The following is a 26,836-nucleotide window of genomic DNA, read 5'->3' as shown; positions in this document are numbered from 1 at the left end:
TCAGTTATGTGTAAAAGAGAGTTGCCCCCAAATGCGCCTGACTGATTTCTTTTATAATATTTACGTTTTCACAGCAAGCTTTTTCCGGAACATGTACACAATGTGTGTTTTGCGGATAATGTACCACTCTCTAAAGAGCTCTTGCACTGTCGCTTCTTTTACCGCCTTTCGTCTTTTTCACACATTTTTTCTACGTCCTGTAACTCAAAGCTCAACATCGGTATTAGGCCATGTTATCAACATTATGCAAATTTTATTTTCTTCTTACTTTGACAAGACTTGCCAGTGTTAGGCACCCTCACTGCACTGCTTTTTCACTCTAGATTTACTTATAATGATTCTTTGGTGGTTTTACGGCACATAATACATACTCGAAACCAGTACATGTTTACCTTCAGTATTTGCCACAGCCAGAGTGACCTCCGCTGCATGAAGGTAATACCAGGAAATGATTTCTTCTGTAAGCTAGATGTCTATCTCTGGTAAAGTATGTTGGGACCATTTGTTTAAACAGAGTGCCTTGTTTCAAATGCACTATCGAAGGCATCCTAGCAGGCTAGTTGGTGCATGAATTTGCCTGAAGGTTAGCGCAAGACGACGGGAACAACAGACACAGCTGTCTTCTGTGTCCTGTCTTCAGTGCGTCTGTTGTCATGCGTATTCCTACGCTAACCTTTCGGAAATGTTTCAAATACATTTTGCAGAAAATTAAAATGATCAACAAGCTAGAAGAGAACTGGATTTAATTATTGGTAGTCGGGAGAAAGATGAGGCAAGGCGAAATCTATTTTTACATATACTTTTTAGATACCCGGTCGACCAGAGTGAACAACTGCACGCGCAATATTGGACTGAAGCGCATTTGGCAAGCAGGTCCAGATACTTAATGACGGCTTATGAGTATATATCTAGAGGAAAGTATATCAGCTGCATTGTATCGCTACTCAAATCTATGGGGCAGTAATGAGGAAAATAATGAAAATGGGCTATGATGGTTTGGTTTGGTTTGTGGGGTTTAACGTCCCAAAGCGACTCAGGCTATGAGAGACGCCGTAGTGGAGGACTCCGGAAATTTCGACCACCTGGGGTTCTTTAACGTGCACTGACATCGCACAGCACACGGGCGCCTTGCTTTTCGCCTCCATCGAAAAGCTAACGCCGAGGCCGGGATTCGATCCCGCGTCCTTGGGAACAGTAGTCGAGCGCCGTAACCACTGCGCCTGTTGTCATGCGTATTCTTCAGTCTTCAGTGCGTCTGTTGTCATGCGTATTCCTACGCTAACCTTTCGGAAATGTTTCAAATACATTTTGCAGAAAATTAAAATGATCAACAAGCTAGAAGAGAACTGGATTTAATTATTGGTAGTCGGGAGAAAGATGAGGCAAGGCGAAATCTATTTTTACATATACTTTTTAGATACCCGGTCGACCAGAGTGAACAACTGCACGCGCAATATTGGACTGAAGCGCATTTGGCAAGCAGGTCCAGATACTTAATGACGGCTTATGAGTATATATCTAGAGGAAAGTATATCAGCTGCATTGTATCGCTACTCAAATCTATGGGGCAGTAATGAGGAAAATAATGAAAATGGGCTATGATGGTTTGGTTTGGTTTGTGGGGTTTAACGTCCCAAAGCGACTCAGGCTATGAGAGACGCCGTAGTGGAGGACTCCGGAAATTTCGACCACCTGGGGTTCTTTAACGTGCACTGACATCGCACAGCACACGGGCGCCTTGCTTTTCGCCTCCATCGAAAAGCTAACGCCGAGGCCGGGATTCGATCCCGCGTCCTTGGGAACAGTAGTCGAGCGCCGTAACCACTGCGCCACCCCGGCGGGGTGAAAATGGGCTATGAATTGGATTACAAGAAAAGCTACCCACAGCAACTGCAGGAACGACAAGAATTGCCCAGCTATGCTCCAACTTGCCCGCAAAACGGTTTTGTTAGATTAAAGGGCGCCACTTCAGCGTACCTATGTGGAAATGAAGATAACATATGCAACTTTATGAGGCAAGAACCCTTTAGAGTGAATCATAAAACAAAAGTGAGTAAATGACGTTCCAGTCGGAATCAAAACCACAAAAAAGCGGGAAACGGGCATCAGAAGCACGGGTAACGTGGAGACTACATAACCATCGCTAAAGGTAAATAAAACGCTTCCAAAATGAAGCATTGCAGGAGACGGCAGAAATACTGATGGGCCGATGAGAAGAAAATTTGCGGAAATTGCATGGCTGCATTTGGCACAAGACAGAGCTAATGGATGCATTTGGAGGCAACGCTAACTGAGTCATCTAAGATGATAATATTTTTCAGCCACTTACGAGTGCGTTCGTTTTAAGTGAACAAAAAGCAAACTGGACAAACGCACTTGTGACTGCTTACTTGTGAGAATCTTATTAACACATCACTTCTTGATTGGCGGCAATTTCGCTGCAAATGGTTCTAAATTCCTTAAACTTCTTTTTTTTTTTTTTTCGTGTAGTGTTTGATGCACACCTGAAAAGTGGTATACTCGAACCTCATTGCTACAAAGCGATGGGAACTTTTGAGATCACATGGCCAGCTAGCAAGAGGAAGACGAAGTGCATTCGAGGTTTCATTTGTGTTTATTTCACGCAGCGCTTCAATGCTCGAGAATTATCATCATTAATCAGTGCTCTGCGAACAACATCGCTTTGCGGTCGCATAAAATGATTAATATTGCTATAGGATCGGCACGCATACCGAAGACAGTTACACACACCTCAACGCGTTCACTACGTCACCCTGTAACACGCTTAAACCAACTACCCACCGTAGTTTATTCGTTGCGTGACAGGCTGGCGAGTGGTGGGGCAGGGTTCGAACCCAAATGCCAATATTAATAATATAATTGGTTCACAGGAAGGGAAAGGCGCAGTATCTGTCACACACACTCTCTGGACACCTGAACCGTGCCGCAAGGGAAGTGATGGCGGTCGGAGTGAAAGTAGAAAGAGATAAAAGGGAGCCGTAGTGGCAACGACTTTGTTTTTAATGCGAAGGCTTATGTAACAAAACCCTTCGCGCGAGATTTGTGCGCAAGATACGTCATATTCCACGAAATTCTGTGCAATCTGTTCTTGACTAGCATTCCTACCATCTGCAATCCCACACTACGTGCCAATGAACGCCACACTTGCCGGAGAAAGTGTGACAGATACTGCGCCTTTCCTTTCCTGTAAACCAATTATATATAGCACTGCAACGAAAATCGATAAGAGGCAAACTATGAGAGGAAAATGATAGGAGAGGAAGGGAAGGCTTTCGTCATTTTCGTCTTAAGAGACATAGTAGAGACCCTGTAATTTTTATTATATTGCTTATATTTTTCAGCCGTCCCGCTACAATTTTTATGGAAACCATCGAGTGCTCACAACGCCAAATACGGCTAGCAGAGCAAGAATGCCAGATTGAATTTTCTCATAATGATGCAAGCAATGCTTTCGCTCAAACAGAATTGTTTGCGACTCACAACCAATCCAAGCTCTATAGCGCCAAATTTGTCGGTATCCTTCGCAGGCTGCAGTGTAGTAGGTCTGACCATCGTAATATTGCTCACTGAAAGCACATTACATGTATCGCTCGATAGCACAATATACACTCAAACTTTTTATACCATACTTTACTCAGCTGAACCCAACAACGAGAAATTAAAACCGCCCATGGCGGCCCCTCTTCGACGGAGGCGAAACGCAAAGCGCCCGTGTGCTGCGCGATGTCAACACGCATTAAAGAACCCCAGATGGTCGAAATTTCCGGAGCCCTTGGCAACAATGTTTCTTAAAACCTGAGCGTATCCGGCACGGTACGCTTCATAAACCAAAATGAACCTAATTAACCTAATTCTATATAGACACTGCAATGTGTGTATGTATTCGTTGCCGCCTTATTGAACCAGGTAATCTCAGCTATAAGGCTCCACAATGAACTCCTTCAGCGCAGCGAGTAGTGCCACACTGAATGAGAACAATACGAATGGTTCCATTCTGTTGCCCTGTCCAAAGCGCTAAATGGTGTTAAATAGACGTCAGGCTGCTGGCAAGATCAAATCCTAAACTTTTGCAGAAAAAATCACGTGCGTTACGAATTTTTGTACCCCTAGCCGCATATACTGAGCATAGCCAAAGTGGGCACAGTGCTTATTTGAGTTCTGGCTTTTATTCCATGCTTAGAATCAAGTATCTATCTGAAGCCCTTTCTAAAAGCGATGTTGGCAACTCTGAGAGGACCTGTTCGCAAATGGTTAGTTATATTTTTATCCTGTAGTGTCTTGAGGCAACGAAAACTTTTCGAGAAACATCGCCGCTGGATGCCTTTGAGTGCCACAAGCCGCCACCATGCAGCTCCCATGCCACAGCAGCTAATAAGCTATAAGGTAACACATTACTCGTTTGCACTAATAACTATCACTCTATTAAGATATACAATTTTTCATTACGAGATGAACTTGAATGGTCCGCCATGCTCCACGGAACGCAATGACTCTAATGAAGACTCAAGGTGCCAAACACAAGCGTACACCAAGTTATAATGACGCGCTCCGACAGAAATCCCAATCAAAGATAATTTTCAAGTGCTTGCCGCGTTTCAATGAAGCTGAAGCTAAAAACATTGCAGCATGCTCTGAGATTTTCGTTCAGGTTAAAGAAAACGCAAGTAGTTTCATTTCGTCATTTCGAAACCGTCCACTACAGCACGTCCTAGTCTCTGCAGAGATCCGCGTGCTATACCACGACACTACATCAAAAGGTCATGGTATAATTTTCCAGTGGCTACCTGGACATTGCGGTATTGAGGGAAACCACCAGGCAGACCAAGTTGCCCGTTCTGCACACAACGACGGAACTACAGGGAACATTCTTATATCTAGAGTTGACGCAGCTTGTCGATTTCGTTCCTTAGCGGCGGAGCTAACGCTTTCAAGCCTGGAACAAAGGAGAATTTTCCAATCGACGCCTCAGGGAACTAGGCCCTGGGCTGCGCCTTCGTGTTGCCCCTAACAAAGGGCGGCGCGAAACAACACTGATGTGCCGTATGTGGCTCGGTGTTGCATTCACCAAAAAATACGCTTATGTGATGAGAATGGCGGATAGCCCCAACTGTGAAAGATGCGGCTGCGAAGAGACCACACAGCATCTCCTTTGCGAGTGCCCTGCTTTTTCAAGCGAAAGATATGCGCTGCGTTCGGCTCTGGACCATCTTGACAGCCGTCTTTTCACAGAGGAGAAAATCCTCGGCCCATGGCCACAGAAGGCGTCTAACAGCAAAGCCTTCAAAGCACTTATGTGTTTTATGAGAGACACAAACTTGATTGAGAAACCGTGACTGTGCACCTCGCCGCCTTACCTTTCCTATCATTCTCTTCTATCTTTCTCCTTTAAACTCCTCATTCCCCTTCCCCAGTGCAGGGTAGCAAACCGGAAGCTTTCCTGGTTAACCTCTCTGCCTTCTCTCTCTTTCTCTCTCTCTCTCTCTCTCCTGTTTTCCTTCCTTTTCAAGGCTGCTGTAGTGTTTAAAGAGAATACCACCGTTGCGGTGTCATAACTTTTACTGAATCTATATTATTTACTATATTAATCTACATTACGCCGGAAAACAATCACACGTCCCAGAAACAACTCACCAGCGGGAATGGCGCAGGATGATTTGTGTTTGTCATTGAACCGCCTGAGTATATAGTTGCGCACTACCCTAATGTTCGAGTAGAGGTCCCTGAGAGACTCGCAGGCGTTCTTCAGGACTTTGTCGTAAGTGCATTGCGCGTAGTCCTCCACAAGCCTGCAAGCGTGGAGATCACAAACAATCAGAGATTCGATGTTGGGAGCGTTCTGTAAGAGTAAACACAATCTCTAAATTTGTGGCATACTTGCAGATGTGTGGCTTGGTGAGCAGGTAAGACTGGCCGAATTCGTTGTAAGACTGATAATACGTCAAGGAGCAGGAAAAGTAGTTCTTCATGAGAACCAACTTCTCGCAGGTACCTGTGAAAGAAGAGAAGAGGTATAATGGCGCACTTACAGAAGCGAATATTTCGTTATAAATTGAAGACGCATGTATTTCGTTACAATGCAAGACGCTTCTTTCGCATTTACATTATTCATAAAATTACCTTCGTCATTTCACAACATAGAGAAGGCTGTGGAAGAAACTTTACACCAACATATTTTAGAGTTCTCGTTCCCCTAACTATCACTGCCGCTACAGTATATGCACACAAACTAGCTATACAAGCATTGACAAAGCGAACGTTTTACACTGCGTGAATTCGCATCAAGAAGAAAAAAGTAGATGCAATGAGATTAAAATCTCTTAGGATACCACTGGGCTACTTTCCAACCATGTAAAGGTTTTCTAGTCGCAAGATTCACATGAGGGTATGCAGAATTTTTGTTTCACGTGGCTCATTTAGAAACCACACTGAAAACAGTGTCTATATGTGGAAACGTTAAAATAATATAAACTCTTTACGACGCTGTGCACGTCATACAGTATTCAAGTGAATACTTCTGAAGCATCGCAGGAAAGCTCTAAAATTGAAATAGACCAACAAGCTTTTCGTTTTTTTTTTCTATATGGGTACATATACACTGAATAGGAAGTTTATTACAAATTGCACAGCCAGCAGTAACACCCACGGCCATACGAAGCAAAGAGGCGCAACCTTTAAACTTTGAAGTTGATTGCGTTAAGGGCTCCGTGTACCAAAAACCTGGCTTCGGTGCCGGCACTGCCTTTTTAAGCAGAAAATCATAAGCATGGTACTGGTAGATGCAAGCTGGCAGCTGACATGGCTGCGAACTTTTGAAGCGAAAAGCTTCACTAGGCTAGTCAACTCCGAGTCTCGTGTGTGCTCCGTCGTTAGAAAAGCCAAAGCTGCACATTTGCAAACTTAATGGAAGCGCGAAACGAAGAGACGCCCGTGTGCTGTGCGATATCAGCGCACGGTAAAGATCTCCAGGTGGTCGAAACACTTCCGTAGCCCTCCACTAGGCTCCTCTTTCTCTCTTTCCACTTTCACTCCCTCCTTCCTTCCTTTTCTTGCGGCGTGGTTGAGGTGTCCGCATAAAAACAAGTAAGGCAGTTACTGCGCCTTTCCCTTCCTATAAATCAATCAAGTGGCTCAGCTACAGAGCCAGTAGCAGGCCCGTGCATTTTCTTTCCCTTCTTTTTACAGCCGCACCAACAACACCGTTGGCCGATACTCGAAATTTGGCTAAACGCGCTGTGGACTAGTGCCCCTCTACACAATGCCTATTCCATTTGTTGCTACTGAAATTCGATTTAGTGTGTAAATGGCACTTGTTAAAGCGCACCAGCTCGTGGGCTCTTATCGCTCAGGTGTCAATTTTCGACTCGCGCAAATGTGTTCACTTTCGCCATCGACGCACTAGGCTGCACCATTCGTAGTGCTGTATAAAGGCGAAAGCCTTTTTAGGCTAATGGAACGAAATCTCGCGTGCGAGAGTTGTGCGCGAGATTTCTCATATTCCGTGAGATTCTATGATATGTTTTCTAGTCCAGCTTTCTTGCCATCTGCAATCTCACTGTGTGGACGCGCGTCATGGAACACCATGAGACAGGAGCGATGATGTAGCGTCCAAACACACCTGTCGGAGAAAGTCTGATAGAGACTGCGCCTTTCCTTTCCGGTAAACCAATTATATTTTATGTAGAACTGCAATGGACGCCAAAAAGAGGCCAACGGTGAGAGACAAATGATAGGAGAGGAAGGGTAGGCTTTCGCCATTCTCCTCTCGACATACCTCACAGAACCTCTTTTTTTTTTTTTTTTGGGGGGGGGGGGGGGGATTTCGCATATTGCGTCAATTGGCCAGTCAATTAGGCCTTTTGAGATAAAAAGAACAAGGCAAGCATGGCAACGTGACAGAAGCGAAGGGAAGCGAGATGAAATTATTAGAGTAGAGACAATATATGCATCACATTGCTAAAACTTATTTGGCTAACCTAAGCAGGTTTTCTGCGATAACCTTTGGGTGGCAGTAGGGATTGAGATGGTTCCGTTTGCCGTGAAGCTGCCGTTCTGATGTTCCGTACTATGGCGCTGCACGTGTATTCCGCGTTCCTTCTTAGCCAGCGACGTGTGCGGCGCAACCCAAAATTATTTCATTTATCACAGCTTCCAAAGCAAAACCAAACGCATTTACAGAGATACATTGTAACAAAACTTCAGACTTTAATCAACCTACCATACCGTAACAAGGCACTTAGCGTTCCCCTCGCTTCCTATACAATGCCTTCGTTTTTAAGGTTTAACGTTCCAAAGCAACTCGGGCTATGAGAGACGCCGTAGTGAATGGCTCCGGAAATTTTGACCACTCGGTGTTCTTTATTGTACACTCACTGACCACGCAGCACACGACCACTGGTTGTATTGACGAGGGCCCCCGATGTAACATGTGCAGTGCAACGCTCAGGATTTCACGTTTCTCCTCTGCAGGTTCTGCACTGATGTCGGAAATTATTTTCATGACGGGATGCTTGAGTGACGCTGAGGGAAAGCCAACTGCGCATACACTGCCTGCGCCCCGCCGGAGTGATGCAGTGATGAGGCGCCCGACTACTGTGCCGGAGTACCCGGGTTCGAACCCGACCGCGGCGGCTGCGCTTCGATGGAGGCGAAACGAAGAGGCGTCCGTGTGTTGTTCGATGTCAGTGCACCTTAAAGAACCCCTGGAGGTCAAAATTTCCGGAGTCCTCCACTACGGCGTCTCTCATGGGCTGAGTCGCTTTGGGACGTTAAACCCCACAAAACCAACAAAAAGAACCATACGCTGCCTGCATGCAGCCTCGGTGCTTGCAAATGCCTTTGTTTCACGTAAAATTTCCGTAGTCGCTTATGGTTCAGTAAAGCTGTTTCTTAGGCTAGTTAGTATATTTGCTCATTTTTGACGAAGCCTGAAGCGCAAAAACGACAGGGACGTGGGAGACACACAGGACACAGCGTTAACTCGCGACTACATTTTATTGACGGCGCAGTACCATACATATATACAGAAGATAGTGCACCAAAAACAAAAAGAGAACTGAACTGAAAAACTTTATTTCGTCTCGTTCGCCTCCTCCGCGCTAAGCTCTATACCCTCCACCAGTAATGCTATGGAGACGGAAAGCCGCATTACCCAGACAATACCGGCTCCTTCCGATGAGGGTTCCGGATCGAAACGCAACTACGAAACCTAAGCTACAGACAAGCTAAGAGCGGAAATGACTACATTCGAGAACAAATTTAGAGGCCACGAGAAAAATTACGAGGAAAAAGTTAACAATCTCACACGCAAAGTAACTGAGCTGGTAACAAATATCGCTAGGTTTTTTGTTGTTTTTTTCAGCAAGTAGTGAATTGTCTCGCGGCCCTGGAGGCAAGCCGTAAAGAAACGCCACTATTAGCGACTGTGCCCGTAGTCATCCCTCCCATGTCCCACCATGGCGCCTCGCCAGCAAATTGAGGTATGACAGTGGAACTGCAGGGGTTTCCGCAGCCAACGGAGTAACCTGTGGTTTCACATCCAAAGCCTATCTGAACAACCGGACGTAATAACACTTCAAGAAGCTAGCGGTACGGTGAAATTACCGGGCTATAAAGCATTTACTTCCCTCACGAATTCGGCGACAGTCCCATTCACAGTGACATTTGTGCAACGCAACATTACGGCTATACAACACCACCATAACGAACAGTACACGCTACTTGCAATTGTGCCCAGAAAAAAGGCAGATGCTTTATACTAAACATGTACAGTTCACCGAAATTCAGGGGGTCAAATATTCCTGACCTCCTGTTTAAAAATTTGGAGGAAGCTTAAGCTTCGCCTTTAAGAATGCAACGTGATAGCGTTATCGCGCCCAGTTCGCAGTCTACTCATTTCCTTGTCGCGTTTTTGAGTGACACAAAGACGTAGTTCACATGATACAACACCGTTAATTTTGTCCAAAGCATGATTGTATGTTAATTACTTGCTCTGAAACGTAATTCTAGGACGTAGAAGCACTGCCAGCCACCTTGCCGAAACGCGCGGGCCTCAAGTTGCAGTCGTATTTCGTCGGCAACGACGTTGCCGATCTGAGCCGGCGTGATGAAGATATCCGAGACCATGCCCTGTCGATCTTATTCCGTGCGCCACAAGCATGATGGCGCTACGTGCACGCCAAGCGAAGAGGAAATACAACGTAAAAGTAATTTGCCATTCCCTTAACTGCGCTTTCTGCAATTCTGTAATTCTGTATTTTCATGCTCATAATTATTATTGTACGCCACAGTACACTTCTCTAGGGGACATTCCTGAGTCAACACCGCAATCAATAGACGCTCCTTTGTCCATTTCAAACTATCTAGCTGGCGTGCCCGAGTGGTTAGCGTGCTGGTCTCGCACCACGGAGGCCCACGTTCGATTCCCCATGCCGGCGATTTTTTCTACTGATTTTCATTTATTAATTCTTCAGGGATTTTACGCTCACGGCCAACGCCGGACGACATGGGACGGCGGCCACTGACGACGACACCGATCGACTTTTCAGCGACACAAGAAATTGATTTATAGGAAGGGAACGGCGCGGCAACTGTCTCACTTGCTCTGTGGACACCTCAACCGCGCCGTAAGGGAAGGGAGGAAGGTGGGAATGAAGATGGAAAGTGAGAAAGAGGGGCCGTGGTGGAGGGCTACGGAGTAATTTCGACCACCTGGGGATCTTTAACGTGCGCTGACATCGCACAGCACGCGAACGCCTCTTCGTTTCGTCTCCATCGAAACACAGCCGCCGAGGTCGGGTTCGAACCCGGGTACTCCGGCACAGTAGTCGGGCGTCTTACCACTGCACCACCTCGGCGGGGCATTTCACGGCGCCCTTTACGCTACCGCGTTAAAAGCCACAGCTGCGCATTCGCAAACCACGTGACGTCACAGGAGAGGCGCAGTTGGTCGGAGCCGCCGCTTCGGCCGCAACTACCGCCGCTACTCCGCCGGTTTACCGTGAGCTGTGCCGCGTGCTTTCACCGGGCTGTGTTTATGTCTATACAGAAGTGTAACGGTGTTGATGATGTGGAATCGGAATAAAGTTTATTGTTATTTGTTGTCTTATCGTTGTTTCATCGTGATGATAAACCATGGAATATCTATAAGGTGCAACCGTGAACAACAAGGTAAGGCAGAACTATGCCAAGGAACCACAAGCTAATCCATGGCATCGCCGAAGCTTTTCGCTTCTGATATCCAGGCTTAACCAAGCTAAGCCACCACTAATTTTTGCGCGTAGGGTAGTATCATCTTGCATTTGGCAAGAGCTGCCAACTCAATTTTCTCATTTCATACGGTATGATAACATTACAATCAGCCTTGCAGGACTCTCGCATTCGCTTTACCCCTCTTTGATGCCAATAGATCACTTTGATGCCAATAGATGGCGCCACATACTGGTTGGCGGCGCATAGACTGCCGCATTGGAACCAATCTGGTTGTACGCCCCGCCCACGAGCGGTAGATGGTCACGGTGGCTGATCACGGATCACGGTATGCTAAACCTCTCTACTGCGCTTTGCCTGTAAACCAGCGTTCGACAGAGCGCTGGTTGAGTTCGACATGGGGAGCGTGATGTACCGTGTGCAGCAGCAACGCTCACGCTTTCGCATTTCTGCACTGCGGAATTAGCAGTGTTCTTGAAATTTTTCTAGCTTCATTTGGTTTATTGCCTTTCTTTACACACTTTCTAACCATTCCCACCTATATGTGTGCACAAATGACATTTCCCGTTTATTCTGTGTGGATGTCACACGGTTACCATGACGACAGACAATAATGTCAGCAGTAACGTTATCAGACAAGCACAATGTCGCCCACAGTTTGAGTGAACAAGCTTGCTCTCTTCAAAGCGATTTTGCCTCCAATCTGACTACACATTAAATAAATGTCGCCGCCTATGCGAAGCCCCGACTTCGGGTCTCTGTACCTGCGGCATTCTGCTTTGATTTGCAGCCGCGTCGGACGAACGGACGAAATTGCACTTTGAGAGTGCGCTTGATCGCACTAAGAATGGATGACCCTGTATTTAAGAAGTTCCTGCTTCCCCATAGATGAAGCCACGATAAAGTCCGTGTCGGGTCTGTCGTTGCTAGCAAATTCTACAGTCAAGCAGCCTTATAGGACGGATCAATATGTCTAACAGTAATAATAATAATAATTGGTTCACAGGAAGAGAAAGGCGCAGAATCTGTCGCACTTGATCTGTAGAAACGTGAACCGCGCCGTCACGGAAGGTAGGAAAGTGAAAGTGAAAGTGGAAAAAGAGAAAAGGCGGATAATTTTTTACACGCCTGAAGCAGTTTCATAGTTATCAACACGTAATATTGAAATATGCTTTTTCTTAATGCGTTGGCGGCTTTATTTCATGAAACAAAGTTTAAACAATTTTCCGACAATTATTAGCATTCCTGAAATATACGCACATCTAGGAGCTTTGTTAAGTTCCGTGTAAAAGAACCGGATATTTTTCGTATCATTTTCACAACAGGTGTTTTTTTCGTCCTAAAGAATGGAATGAAGGTTCGACTTGCCTGTTACGTTGCGACCTTTGCAGCGTTCCTGGAAACCTTCCGTCAGTACGTCGCTGAAATAGTTCAGCGACTGTTCAATGTCACTCTGGGATTTGCAGGGTATCAGGTAGGCGACGCATTTCATAAAATCTGCGTAGAGCCTGTGGGAAGAAAGAGACATTTTCCTAAAAGCATTGTCCCCACAATGCAGCGAACGTAGTATCGCTCTTTCAAATGACAACTCAAATAAGTTTGTTTAAATTCATGTAAGCGAACTTCCTCGGGAATGTTCGAGGCTTTACAGCGGCATCGGCTACTCTTTTTTCCCCGGAGCGGAAACCAGCTGCCAGGCAAACCCAGTGCCCAAAACGACACAGGCACAGCATATACAGTACGGAGAAACGCATCATTACCATCAGCCTGCTCTACACTTAATGTAGAGCGAAGTCCTGTCGGGTATGCCTCTCACTGATCCGGATCTGTACCAGCCGCATCCGCATAACCGCAGACACCGTAGCTTCAACAGCCCGCATACCTTTCTTGCACCGGTTGCTACGCTTCTCTTTTCTTGGAATCTAGTACAACTAAAAAAAAAAATGAGACTTAAGCTTCGCCTTTAATACCTCAACGCGATATATTTATCAGGCCCCATTCGCTGTCCTTAAACCTCAATGCTTTGGAGACGATGGATGGATGTACCATGCTTTGAATCGGGCGGTGGCACTCGACATCTGTTGCGGAAGTGCCATACGATAGGTGGAAATTTCTAGTGAGCGCCGCATCGCAGATAACCAAAGCCAAAATGTTCTTTGCTACACGCTTAACTATTATTTCCGTAATTAGTTTCTAAAGACACATCTAAACATTGGCTGATAGTCATGAAGCAGTGCATACATTAAGTCCACCTTATTCAGAGAGAAGCAATGCGGTTTTATGGTGGAGTGTTTGCGTGCTCGCCCCGCACACCAACGGAACCGTGTTCGACTGCGCAGGTCTTTATAAAACATTTTGTATTTTTTCATATTCTCCTCATCTTCGCATTACACCCACAAAGACGACACCGGCTTTTCTGCGACACGGGGCCCTTGACGATATCGCATTAAAATTCTGCCAGGCAAACCCAATGCACAAAAACACGCAGCCACAGCATCCTACACGGAGAAATGCATCATCACCGTCAGCCTGCTCTGCACTCAAAGCAGAGTGAAGTCCTGTCCCACACTCCTCACATTATTCCGGTTCCGCGCCAGCCGCCTCCGCCTATTAAGCTCAGACATCGTAGTTTCAACAGCCAACACCTTTCTACCACCAACAGCCCACAACAGCCTTTCTGCCACCCGTTGGTACGGTTGTCTTTCATTGGAATCTAGAAAATTACCCTTCGCATCGCACTCCCTAAACATGTCCATTAAAGATCTCCGAATGTTAAAACAAAAAAAATGTATAGCCTGTTCTAAGCACAATCACAAAAGTTACATAGGGACTTTAGCGACTAATGTAGTGAAAGGCGAAAGCTTGAGAGCCGCATTCTGCTACGCAACTGGCACTATGCAGTAAGTGATTAATTATTCATCCGTTAACTATTTAAATGTTACTTAGACTATAAGTAGGTAATTATTCGATTACCTAATTATTCAATAAGTGGTCACTGATATGTGATTAACAATTTCTTAAGTAGTGAATAACTAGTAGTTATTGAATAATCAATTAGTCATTGATTATTGATTGGAATATGCCCATATAAGGCGGCACGCATTCGCGCATACTGTGGTGGTGCTCTGTGATTGGTCGAGACCTCTATGACGTCATCCCACATCGGCCAATCAGAGCCGCCGCAAAAGCGGGACACATTTTGTCTATGACAGGATGAGCCATTCAACGCTTTCGCCTTATAATCATTAAGAACAGGGCAGTCTATTATTGTATTTTTCTCACAACTGAGAAGTAAAAGGAAAACGGATATCAGAAAGCATTCGCTTCGCTTGCAACCATTGGCTATATCTCACCGGCAAGCCTCGTCGTCGGGTGGCATCTGTGGAAATGTGGCCTGGACGAACTTTGATGCGCACCTGAAGTACGAGTCAGCGTACTCGCGCAGGTGGCATTTTGTGGCCCGGAAGTGTTTTCTGGCTGCGAGCACAGTTTTAATAGAACCGTCACACAAGGTCCTGGTGCCTGACTCTAAGGCGAAGACATGCGCTCCGGTTGTGCATTCGACGATAAATGTCAGATTGTGCATGAAACGATTAAAGTTAAGTGAACGAAGCGCCACCACTGTCTGCACACATGCCTCAAATAAAATAGTCCCTCATAAATGACCACAGGAAACAAATTAAAGTTTTACTGTATAGATAAGGTATAGTGAAAATCGTTTTTATTGCGTGTTTTTGTTTTTCTTGAAAAGTTTGTACGCAAAACATGTAATAAATTACAGGGCTGGACTTAAGTCTACCTAAGAGTTAAACTAGCGAAAGCTACTTTACAGAACTATTTTGACTAACTGCACAGTCACTTTCATCCCTACTATTATTATTATCAGCACTGCCTATACTCTCATTATTACCGACTAAATTCATCGGCACAGTCATCGCTGCTACCACCATTGTCATTATCATTAACTGCAACGTTACTGTACGTAATCTTGCCATCATCCTTACGCTAGACATGGAGAACTACGATGATTTAGTAGTGGTTTTCACGCTAGGATCGGGATCGGAGGAATATTGGTTTGAGCCCAAATTGAGAGCAATAAAGTTTTACGGTATACAAGAATTATGGAGGGAGCCCTTTTCCTGAAAGGCAAGGGTTTGTAAACTAGAAACGTAAAATAAGAATGAAATAGACCTACTGCTACCAACAGAGCTTCAGCATTTAGCTGTCTAACGACATTTTTCACGCTGCATTATTAGTGTCTCAACGTATCAACAACCTTACATATGCGGATGATACCACTTTAATGGCAGAAAGTGAAGTGGAACTCAAGAGACTTCTGATGCGCGTACAAGAAGAGAGTGAGAAGTTTGGGCTTAAACTGAACATTAAAAAGACGAAGATCATGGCGTCTTGCCCTATCAAGTCCTGGAGAATCAATGGACAAGAAGTGGAAGCTGTGACAGATTTTCTGTTCTTGGGCGCCAAGATTACCTCGGAAGGAGACTGCAGCCATGAAATTAGGAGACGCCTGCTTCTGGGAAAGAGAGCAATGGTTAGCCTTGACCACCTAGTAAAGAGCAGAGACATTAGTCTGCCAACCAAGATCCGTATAACCCGTGCTATGGTCTTTCCAGTTGTGATGTATGGATGCGAGAGTTGGACTGTGAAAAAGGCTGACCGCCGAAGAATTGACGCGTTTGAATTGTGGTGCTGGCGAAGACTCTTAAGAGTTCCTTAGACTGCCAGAAGATCAAATCAGTCGATATTGTCGACCATAAACCCTGACTGCTCATTGGAGGGTCAAATTCTAAAGTTAAAGCTCAGCTACTTTGGTCATCTGATGAGAAGAGAGGAGTCGCTGGAGAAAGATTTGATGTTGGGAAAGGTTGAGGGTCGCCGGAGAAGGGGTAGGCAGCGAACGCGATGGTTAGATGGCATTCTCGAGGCATTGCAGATGAAGCTATGTGATGTTAAGAAGATAGTGAGAGACCGGAAAGCGTGGCGTGACATGGTCCATAGGGTCACGAAGAGTCGGACACGACTGAACGCCTGAACTGAACTGAACATATAACGTCAAGAAGGTGGTGGGCAGATATGGAATTCGTGTTGTTGTTTCGGCGCCTGTCAACCTCAAAATAGTTTGCCCTTGCTTTTAAAAGGAATTAAGCAATAAAAACGGAGCACAGAACGTGCAGATTAAATTCATCAGACCAAGTTTTCTAGGTAATCTCCGGGGCCATCTATCAGATGCTTCTATCTTACGGTCGAGTATACATCAGCCAAACCGGCCAGTGATCAATGAGCGGCTCCTTGAACACAATAGGTCGATACGCACCGGTATAGGCAGCAATTTACCACTGTATTGCAGAAGCCGCGGATGCGTCCCTTACCTGGACAATAACCCCTCCTCTCTAATACTCGAGACAAAACTGAAAAGGAAGTAATCCATGCCTTCCCGATTGCCAACAGAAATCACTATCGAGATAAGAGCTTGAGTATTAGAAGAGCATGTTCGGGTGGGACAGCACTACGATTCGGCTGTAAAGTGTTCCTGTACTTATGTCGAGTGTTTACCGCAATAGTGTATTCCTAGTTAAGAGGCTTTATAAGTCATCTTGCCTTATAAATAAATTTAGTTGGATGTCTGTGCCTTGTTTGTTCTTGTGTGTGTGCCTTTCAAACCCGTCTTTTTTCGCGCAGTTTTACACTTTAGCTTCAAATAGAAGAACCATCTCGTCAGAGCGTCTTATTTCAGTAAATGCCGAAAAGGAAGACCAGTTAAGAATATTTTTGCAAAACTTATTTGTAGGCCTTCATGCTTAGCCCTTTCCAGAACTTACCAAAGTGAACTTTGGAGTACATTTAATAATAGAAATGTACCTAAGCTGAAAAACACTATCAGGATGGCTACTTGTCGACCGTTATTATCGTTATCATAGCGCAGCTGCATTTTTCCGTTTTTAATAGTTCTTGGTACAAATAACGTAAACCACCCGTTATACAAATCTGTATAAGGCTTAGACCTCTCGGTTAGTGGACCAACCTACTGAGCTGCTTGATGTCGCAGCCGGTGAAAGAAACCAAAATGGTCTAAATTACTCCAGGGCCATCAATGACAGCGTCACTCGCAGCTCATGTGTCGATACAAGACGCTAAAATCCCAACTCAAATGAGTGCAGTACGAATCTTTAGTGGATTCAAAAATGTCTTATGATAATGTTAGTGGCTTTTTATTCAACCGCCCTGGTAAATTATTTTTTTTTTCAAAATAATTTTATACCACTTGCATTTCTCCCCAAACCATAGTGAACTGCTGCGTTCAAAGCATGATTTATTTGAAACTCGATCGTGTTCATGCAATTTCCCATGATTAAGCAAGAGTGCGGCAACATACCTCAACTTGTCTAAAATATAGTAAGTGACGACTCAAAAAGCACATAATAAATTGCATTTAGTATGACTTCCGCAATCATTATTGTAGAAGTTTAGCTATAAAACCGAGGTTAATTCTATAAAATTACTAAAGTACAAACATGCCCCTTCTCTAAATCGTTGAATAATAAACTCTCTTATGTATATTTTTTGCCATTTCATTATACTTTCCAGTGCTTTTTTTGTTTCACGTTCTTGTTGGTGTTATTTACATGGTCCCCAATATGAATAATTTCTTTGTTGGATAATATCTCTTGTACAAGATAACAACAAACCCTTTTCTTTTCGTTTCCTTGCTGTGCTTGTGGCTACCGGACATGACCACACTGCTGTAATACTATTTTATGACTATTAATAATGTAAAATGTAAAATAATGTAAAGCTCGTTGCTGCCACAAGAGACGTGAATTGCGCACCGGCGGCACCCTCTTCGTAAAGGAAGTGCTAGATATTTTAATATAGTTTGCCTCACCGCACTGCACATGCCGCAGATTGATCAATTAATGATCAGCCACGCCAAGAGACTTATTTTAGTTGCAGCGGGGATCAGAAAATGTTGTGGCAGGGCTAAATTTCAAAAGACAATTCATGACGAATGCCAAGCACGTGGAAGGGGCTGCTGTTTTGAAGAGCACGCAAGCCGGTGCGGAAGGGACCTATGTTATGTTGCATGAAATGATTAGGAAGTGCATTATAGATGGAGGCTTGTCCCGACCTTGGTGCTGCCGAAAATAAAAAAAACTATGTAACCGTGGTTAATGTTTTTTCTAATGATCTATCACAAATATTCAGCACCAGCGAGAACAACTCTCGGATGTATGACGCACTTGGTCCTGTACAATAAGGTCGCGCATGGGTAATTATTTACCGTAATGGGATACTGCGCAATTCTGCGGCATCTTCACTCACGCGGCTGATTATCACAAATGTCCTACACGTATCCTTGACCGCGGGCTCGGGCGTTCTTGTTAAATAGTCAGAGCAGTGTAGTGGTCGAAAGAACAGCTTATACCTAATGACGTTCAGTAAGAGAAAGAAAACGTAGCGCCACGTAGGGTGAAACACTCATTCAAGTGATCTCGAAGACTTCCTTGCTAGAAATCGCTGCTCTGCCCGAGTAGAAAGATTATCGCTTCCCTAAAGTTTCAGTTTACGTGATTATGCCTCCAGAAAGAGTCTGGTTTACCAACGAGTGCTGCAGACATTTTGTAGGAGTTGCGTCGAACATACCGGATCCCCTGAGAAGGCCGGAGCTGCATTGTGGTTTCGGAGTCTCCCGAAGCTGCTTGTCGAAGTAATCGAGGTTTTCGTGAATGCCGATGCCGAGTGGGCAGTTTGCAATCGTCTTTATATTCTCCACGCACGACTTGTGCTTCTCCACCAGGCTGCAACAAGATGAATGAGACAGTAAAATGGCACGTTTGAAAGTTTCAATACCCATTCTGCGTATAGGCATGACTTGACATCAGTTAGAAGCAGGAGACACGCCGCGGTTGTGCAGCGATTAGGGCGCTGGAATGATGTGCCAAAGGATGCGGGATCGAATCCCGGCCACAGCGGCCGCTTTTCGGTGAAGGTTGAAAACTTGGCGCTCGTGTGCTGTGCGATGTCAGTGTAGGTTAAAGAACTTCAGGCGGTCGATATTTGTGGAGCACTCCACTATTGTGTCTGCCATAGCCTGAGTCGCTTTGGTACGTTAAATACCATAATCCAAACCAAACCAGTTAGAAGTAGAAACCGTAAGGAAGGAGCTAGACCTTGCACACTCGGTTATTACCTGCATATTCATGCTCCTCTTTTCGCATGTCTGTGGAAGTTATGTATATATATATATATATATATATATATATATATATATATATATATATATATATATATATATATATATATATATATATATCACAGACACAAAAAGAAAAAAGAAACGTTTCAGAAGAATTGCTATGTAGTTGGCAGATGGATGCAAGCAGTGCTGTGAAAGGGGCCAGTTGGTTCTGCATGTTTGCTCTCAGCGCGCTACGATACACTAAAAATTTAACAAACGTAAAAACAGGCAGGATGGACAGTGCGAAAACAACGCCTTTTGTCCTGTCTGTTTTTCGTTTGTTTAATTGTTAGTGTATCGTAGCACGCCGAGAAGCAAGCTGGATGCGCTGCTTGCAACCTTGCTCGGACGCGATAGTTACCTTCAAAGGCCATCTACGCCTAAACATATTGAGCCACCTTTCCTAGGCTACATGTTGTTTTACCAAAGTTATTTAAGGCGCAGGTAATAATCAGCTACTTTCGGATTATTAGTTTCATAAAGATGTCAATACAATACTTGTAAATTGTCCCGAAGAACGGGAAGGTACGATTTACGTAGCTTTTGTTTGTTGTCCTTCCAACAATTCTCTCAGGTGACCAGCGGTTAGCTTAATTCACTCGTCCAGTGCGCTCACGAAGCTTCGTGCGGGACAGCTTTTCAGACAGAAGTCGATGTTGTTGTACACGCGTTTCGGGGCTTTGTAGCGGCGACGCTTATGCGTGCACGGTTTTTGTTGCTCTAGTTATTGATTACGGCTGGTAAAACCGTACTTTGCGTGAATTATCGCTCGATGGAAACAACGTAGCTAGCTGCTGATTAGAATGTATACAGTTCTACTTTTCGCACTGAAAGGCTCGAGATAATTCACTTATAATTCACTTTCGTCTTTGACCTTGAGCCGCCGGCGCGGATCTAGAGGAAAGGCTCGTGTCTACTCTATTGGCCGGTTCTTCGTCACCCTTGTCCGTACCACTATCCATGGTCACCAAACGGTCGTTCTGATTTATTTATTTGTTTGATTGTTTGCTTGTTTGTTTATACAGAATACCTACAGCGTAGTCACTGGGGCATTATTGTAGGGGGCATAACAACATAAATAAAAACAGACAAAAAGTGCAGAATAAGTTAGGCAAATGATGCGATTCACAATGCACACATAAAAACCGTAAAACCCCACGTGGTAGGGCAAACAGAAGAAAACCAAAAATGAAAAGAACCATTTTAGGCAGACAAACATGGCCAAAACACACTCACACACACAAGAACATTTTACAGTGCAGCACTGCTTTAACATAAAGATTTGAGATTAATTTAGGGGAAATTTCAATATAGCTACAAGAAGAAAGAAAAAACAACAAGGACAACAAATATTGCGCTCATATTGATATGTGCTTTTGCAAAGCAGTCAGAAAGGAGATAGGAGGACAGGTAGCGACCTACAACAGGAAGACAGTTCCAGTCATGCACGGTCTGTGGAAAAAAAAAACTATATTTTCCACTTATGCTACGTGAAAAGTCGGGGTTTAACGACTGCTTCGATGCCGCCTCGTTGCTCAGTCTCGCCATGCTTGACGTGGGCGACGGTATGAGTACGTAAAAGTTCGGCGCAGCCGTCAGGCTGAGTATGATCATCGAGCCACTATAGCTCGACAAGAAGCAGCAGCGAATAGAAAGCGTGACAGACTCGAGGCAGAAAGCGACGAAGAGCGAGAAGGTAGCGTAGATAAGAGACGCCAGTATGATCGTGTAGGTATGTTTGCTTACGCTCATATAACTAGGTTTAACCGGAAATGCCCTACGCATTTGTTTTTGAAGATCTACAAACTTTCACATACTCATTTTTCCCTATTTAGTCCATAATTAGAAATTAATTAGCTTATTACACGGCACTAATTAGGAAATTCAGCAAACGACAAAATATCGAATACAAGGATAGGCGCCTTGCTAAGTGCGGCCCTAAATTGGTTCTAATGAGCCAGGGCAAACCGTGTTTTTAGAACCGTGATTATATTGAGGCAGACAACCTGTATGTATTTAGCCGTGGGGCTACATTGGGGACTCTTTGGGCACCAGAATACATGTTATTTCACTAATCAACTAAACACATTTACTTCCTTTATTTTCATATCAAGCGATGTGTTGTATTTGTAGAATTTGACGTCGTTCCCGAAATAGTAATTATACGAAAAGTGCTTTTATAATCCACAAATGTCACCATCATAGGCGGCTTCGCACTGTAACTCAGCGCCAGCAGGGGCGTCCTAAACAAGCCGTGTGTTACTAACAAATCCTTAAAAAGAGGCTGTTATTTTACTGTTATTTTACTTTCAGAACAACCCCGCCGGGGTGGCGCAGTGGTCACGGCGCTCGACCACTGTTCCCAAGGACGCGGGATCGAATCCCGGCCCCGGCGGCCGCTTTTCGATGGAGGCGAAAAGCAAGGCGCCCGTGTCCTGAGCGATGTCAGTGCACGCTAAAGAACCCCAGGTGGTCGAAATTTCCGGAGTCCTTCACTACAACGTCTCTAATAGCCTGAGTCGCTTTGGGACGTTAAACCCCACAAACCAAACCAAACTTTCAGAACAACACACAGGCAATCATACTTCTCCTAATCTGGAGTCAGATTGAGCGAAGTTTTCTAATGTTCTGCCAGTAAGTTCACAGTGCGAATTCATAATTGCTGTGATTGTTCACAGAATTATAGTAACTAATGATCCACGTCATTCCCTTTTTTATTCTTTTAATAAACACAAGAGCTGCCCCAGACCAAAATTTTAATCTACCTTCTTGTGAGAACCTGTACGGAAAAATGGTCGTACATTTTACGGAACTCTTATTTTGAATTATTTGCTCTAAATATAAAACAAGCCCCTAATTTTACTCCTGAATTAAAGAGGTTTTTTTTTTAGAATTATTATGAATGATATGTTACTTTATAACCATTTTTTGTTTAAACTATGCGCGTTACGAGTTACTGTGTTATGGATTTTATTTCTTGTTTCATTTGTTCGCGCACTACAATTATTTTGTATCCAATGTTGATTATGGATCCATTACCAGCCAAAGAGTATGGGCTCATGAATTTTTGTTTGTATTTTACAAGTTATGCTGTAATATTTATTTATTAAATAAACAATAATTACGAATTATTGATTATTTGATTGATTGATTGATTGATTGATTGATTGATTGATTGATTGATTGATTGATTGATTGATTGATTGATTGATTGATTGATTGATTGATTGATTGAATGAATGGTTGGTTGGTTTGGTTGGTTTGGTTGGTTTGTGGGGTTTAACGTCCCAAAGCAACTGAGGCTATGTGAGACACCGTAGTGGAGGACTCCGGAAATTTCGACCACATGGAGTTCTTTACCGTGCACTGAATGAATGAATGAATTAATTAATTAATTAATTAATTAATTAATTAATTAATAATTAATTAATTAATTAATTAATGCAGCACTCCGGAGGAAGTTCTGCAGACAGGGATGGTCCGCACCGAGGGAAGGTGAAAAGGCGCCTCAACTCACTCGCACACCAGTCTTGTGCGCTGGGCGTGGTCGGTCATGTTGGCGCCCGGCAGGTTGAAAAGGTACATGAGGCCGCACTCGAAGTACTTCTCCAAATAGAGGTCTTCGTTGCACACCGCCTCTGTTTGACTGGTTTGACCCCCCGTCGGCAGAGGCGGAACGGTGCGCCCAGATTCAGAGGATTCGAATCCCCGACAGTACTTGTCGTACGGGCTCAGAAGGACGTCCACGACACGCATAGAGTGCGTGTTGAAGTCAGACGGAGAGGCGCACTGTAACTGTTGCGTGCAGCTCTGAAAGTTTTTGTAAGACCTGCACGGACAACGGCCATGCCCACAGTTTCGTTCATGGTCCTCGACTGATTCCCGAGCTATGTCTGTGTGTCGACATGCTTTGGTACTAGGGCACTTACAAGGCATTTTCTGGACCACTGAAGCCAGCCTGGACCCTAATCTTAGCGCTTTTCATTCCAAACCATGCTACGTTCACTAAAAACAGAATTTTATGCATTGAGGCGCAAAAGAATTAAACACTGAGGAGAGACTTAACATTAAACTTTGATCATTTGCCGCAGTACTGTTCACGGCTCCAGTCTGCATTGTCTTTTTCTTTAACCTGGTTCGCATACGTGCATTTTGCTGGTCACCAAATTTTTAATCTACCTCCTTGTGAGAACTTGTAAGGAAAAATTCTCGTACACTTTAACGGCACTCTTATTTTGAATTATTTGCTCTAAACTTAAACCAAGTCCCTAATTTTACTCCTGAATTAAAGAGGTTGTTTTTTTTAGAAATATGATTGATAAGTGACTTTATAATCATTTTTGAATAATAAACTATGCACGTTACGAGTTACTGTGTTATGGATTTTATTTCTTGTTTCTTTGTTCGCGCGCTACATGTATTTTGTATCGAATGTTGATCATGGAACCGTTACCAGCCAATGAGTATGGGCCCATCAATTTTTGTTTGTATTTTACAAGTTATGCAATGATAATTAGTAATTACATAATCATACATAATCATAGTAGTAATAGTAGTAGTATAAGTAGTAGTAGTAGCATTAGCAGTAGTAGTGGCAGCAGTAGTAGTAGTAGTGGTGGTAGTAGTAGGAGTAGTAGTAGTAGCAGTAGTAGTAGTAGTAGTAGTAGTAGTAGTAGTAGTAGTAGTAGTAGTAGTAGTGGTAGTAGCAATAGTAGTAGTAGCAGTAGCAATAGTAGTAGCAGTAGTAGTAGTAGTAGTAGTAGTAGTAGTAGTAGTAGTAGTAGTGGTAGTAGCAATAGTAGTAGTAGCAGTAGCAATAGTAGTAGTAGTAGTAGTAGTAGTAGTAGTAGTAGTAGTAGTAGTAGCAGCAGTAGTATAAATAAGTAAACATGCTCACGTGCACAGCTTCTCCTTGGGTGGATTGCGGCTAACGATGACATTGAAGAGCAGACCACAGGCGAAGAACTCCTTGGTTAGCTTGTCCTGCTCGCACGAAGACTGCCCCGTGGTCTGGCCGACGACTCCGATTGCGCGGAGAACCTTTACTTGAAAGGGAGCATGAGGTGACAACCAGAAGTTTCAGTTGTTAGGGAACGAGAAACAATCCTCGTCTCCGGCAAGTAGAGCTTACCTCTGGGGCGCTGCGTCTGACGCCCTAACTCGGCTGGGCACTGGTCGCGGTACTTGTGTGTCAGCACAGTAGAGAAGTAGTCGGCGTGATGCATGAACTCGGTATCGTTTTGACAAGATTCGTCTCCAAGCACAGTGTTAATGCACCTAAAATAACGTCTCACAGACCTGTGTGAACGGTAACAAAAGAAATAGAACTTAACCTAGACTTGCACAAAGCCGATTTCAATTTTTCTCGAAGTGCGAGCGTATTCAAAAACTTGAAAGTGAGCTGATGTGATTGCTGCAGTGCGCGACTTTCCAAAACCTCGAAAGGTAAATCATTTCAGAAGCTTTTTGGGTCTAACTTCACATTTCTGCCGCTTCATAAAATGATTCGCCTAAATTGCTCATCAGCTCACTTGCCTCCTGCAAAAAGAAGCCCAGTTTGTTCGGTCCCCAGAATGCTCGTCGTCATTTCGGCAACTCAAGTTCCTGCTCACCTATGTTCCTGTTACGCAAATTTTTGGCGCATCTTTAGCGATTTGAACGTGAGGCAGTGTTGGAGATAAGATTCGAGGTAGTGACGAGAGTTTCGTTGGTTAGCAGAAAACGATAAACACCTTCCGAAAACCCCTTTAGGAGATAGCCAATCTTGTCTTCTTCCTGCATGCGTCTATTCACAATGCGGCAGAGTTTCAGGACTTAATCGATTCAAGTGGTGCAGATCTCTCCAGGCAACTGCGCTCGTTCAGAATGTTTGTTCTGCCTTGCGTATTTTAGATGTAGACTATCCGAAACTGTTAGTTATCTAACAAATTTGTCACATGAAGAGAGGTTGTCTTCGTGGATCTAGAACCATGAAGAAGGCCATGTTTACGAGTTGCATGGCACAGACCAAGCGATATTTGCTGACCCATTTAGTGCGTCAGCCAATCTTCTACATCCTCAACGGCGAGATCGGAAAAATGTTCTGGGCTAAGAGATGGCTGGTATTTGATGTTCGCTGCCTGAGTTGAAGGCCGTTCCAGTTTCACGCGAATAGTGAGCTTCTCCGTCGTGGCTCATCATGGCTGTTAGGAGAGGCGGGAGCACGCCCAAGCGTTGACTTCGTCGAAGTTCTACACGGACCAGGACTATGCTACACCATGTTGTTACAGGGGTGCATTATTATTTACAGGCGGGGAATACATGAATGTCAGGAACAGTCAGGGCACGGCTTAATTGCCCCAGTCCTTGCACCTCCACATCGTCCTTCTCATCGACATGTGCCACATCGCGCGGCGAAGCGTAATTGTCGTCACAATACCAACACCCCTTATTGAAATGAAAAGCATTTTTAGTTTTTGAACAGCTTAAAACCAACACATGAACATGTTTCGAAGAAACGAAAGCTCTACTTTTTCCTTGATGCTCTAGAAATTCCAAAATTGTAAGTGCACTGAACGTTTTATTATACATTCAAGAATAACAAAATAGAAGGAAAGCCGAAAATATATGTCATGTTTTCGGACTTCTAATGTGAGGTCTAACTGTTAAAAAAAAAAAAATACTTCCTCAATTTACGCTGCATGTTAACCAAATACATGAGTAGCTTCCAGTCATTTCGCTGTCTTTCCGAAAACCAATCAATACTTACCTGCAAATATAACGAGTATCATTTCCTCTCTCGCCGCCTTGAACTTTTCCCAACTCCTTGTCAAACCTCTGGCCGCAAAGGAACTGCGTATTCCATACCTCGTCCTTAGGACACGCGTCCTTGTGGCCTCGATTCTTCTTTTTTGGTGGCGCATATTGAAGTGGTGCTAAAGAGAGAGCCATCAGCAGTTAAACCCAGCAGGTGCATCAATGATAATGAAACAATTTGTTTTTCAGCGATCATTGGGTGCATATATACCGGTCCCATGGAATTTTGCGCGATTGACAGCGAGCCCTCAAGCCACGCATATTGTCAACACTGCGACAACTATGACGTCAATATTCGTAGCACAACGAGTTCACGCTGCATCTATCAGAGTAGCGATACCATGTTCACTACTGCACATATGTGCCGGTGAATCTCGCGTTGCAAAGTGGTAATTGCTTCCCTGTACCACAATCAACTCCCAAATACTGCAACAATTACCCTATTTTCCTGAAATCGTTTTACTGGTGTCACCCGCATTTATTTTTGTTTCGACGCAGTACATTTTTACTAGGCTGTTATATTTTTAACATTTTTCTGGTGTTGCATGTCTGACTCTG

At 44.2% G+C, this 26,836-nt stretch overlaps 1 protein-coding gene across 1 annotated transcript in view; it reads right to left on the bottom strand.

Moving 5' to 3' along the window:
* LOC146181248 (uncharacterized) overlaps positions 1–26,413 on the bottom strand; it is a 34,476-nt gene extending 8,063 nt beyond the window's left edge. The window contains exons 1-9 of the mRNA XM_084575733.1: positions 26,232–26,413; positions 24,615–24,760; positions 24,381–24,528; positions 23,001–23,312; positions 18,889–19,043; positions 14,580–14,703; positions 12,595–12,734; positions 5,896–6,010; positions 5,653–5,807 (exon numbers count right to left, since the gene is read on the bottom strand). Coding sequence (XP_084431859.1) covers positions 5,653–5,807; positions 5,896–6,010; positions 12,595–12,734; positions 14,580–14,703; positions 18,889–19,043; positions 23,001–23,312; positions 24,381–24,528; positions 24,615–24,760; positions 26,232–26,413 — 1,477 coding nt within the window. The remainder of the gene's footprint in view (positions 1–5,652; positions 5,808–5,895; positions 6,011–12,594; positions 12,735–14,579; positions 14,704–18,888; positions 19,044–23,000; positions 23,313–24,380; positions 24,529–24,614; positions 24,761–26,231) is intronic.
* Between the last annotated feature and the right edge of the window lie 423 nt (positions 26,414–26,836).

The sequence above is a fragment of the Amblyomma maculatum genome, chromosome 8, assembly GCF_055883805.1.
Source record: "Amblyomma maculatum isolate TAMU_Amacu chromosome 8, ASM5588380v1, whole genome shotgun sequence".
Classification (NCBI taxonomy): Eukaryota; Metazoa; Arthropoda; class Arachnida; order Ixodida; family Ixodidae; genus Amblyomma; species Amblyomma maculatum.
The sequence above is the reverse complement of the archived record's forward strand: the minus strand, read 5'-3'. Positions and strand labels throughout refer to the sequence as shown.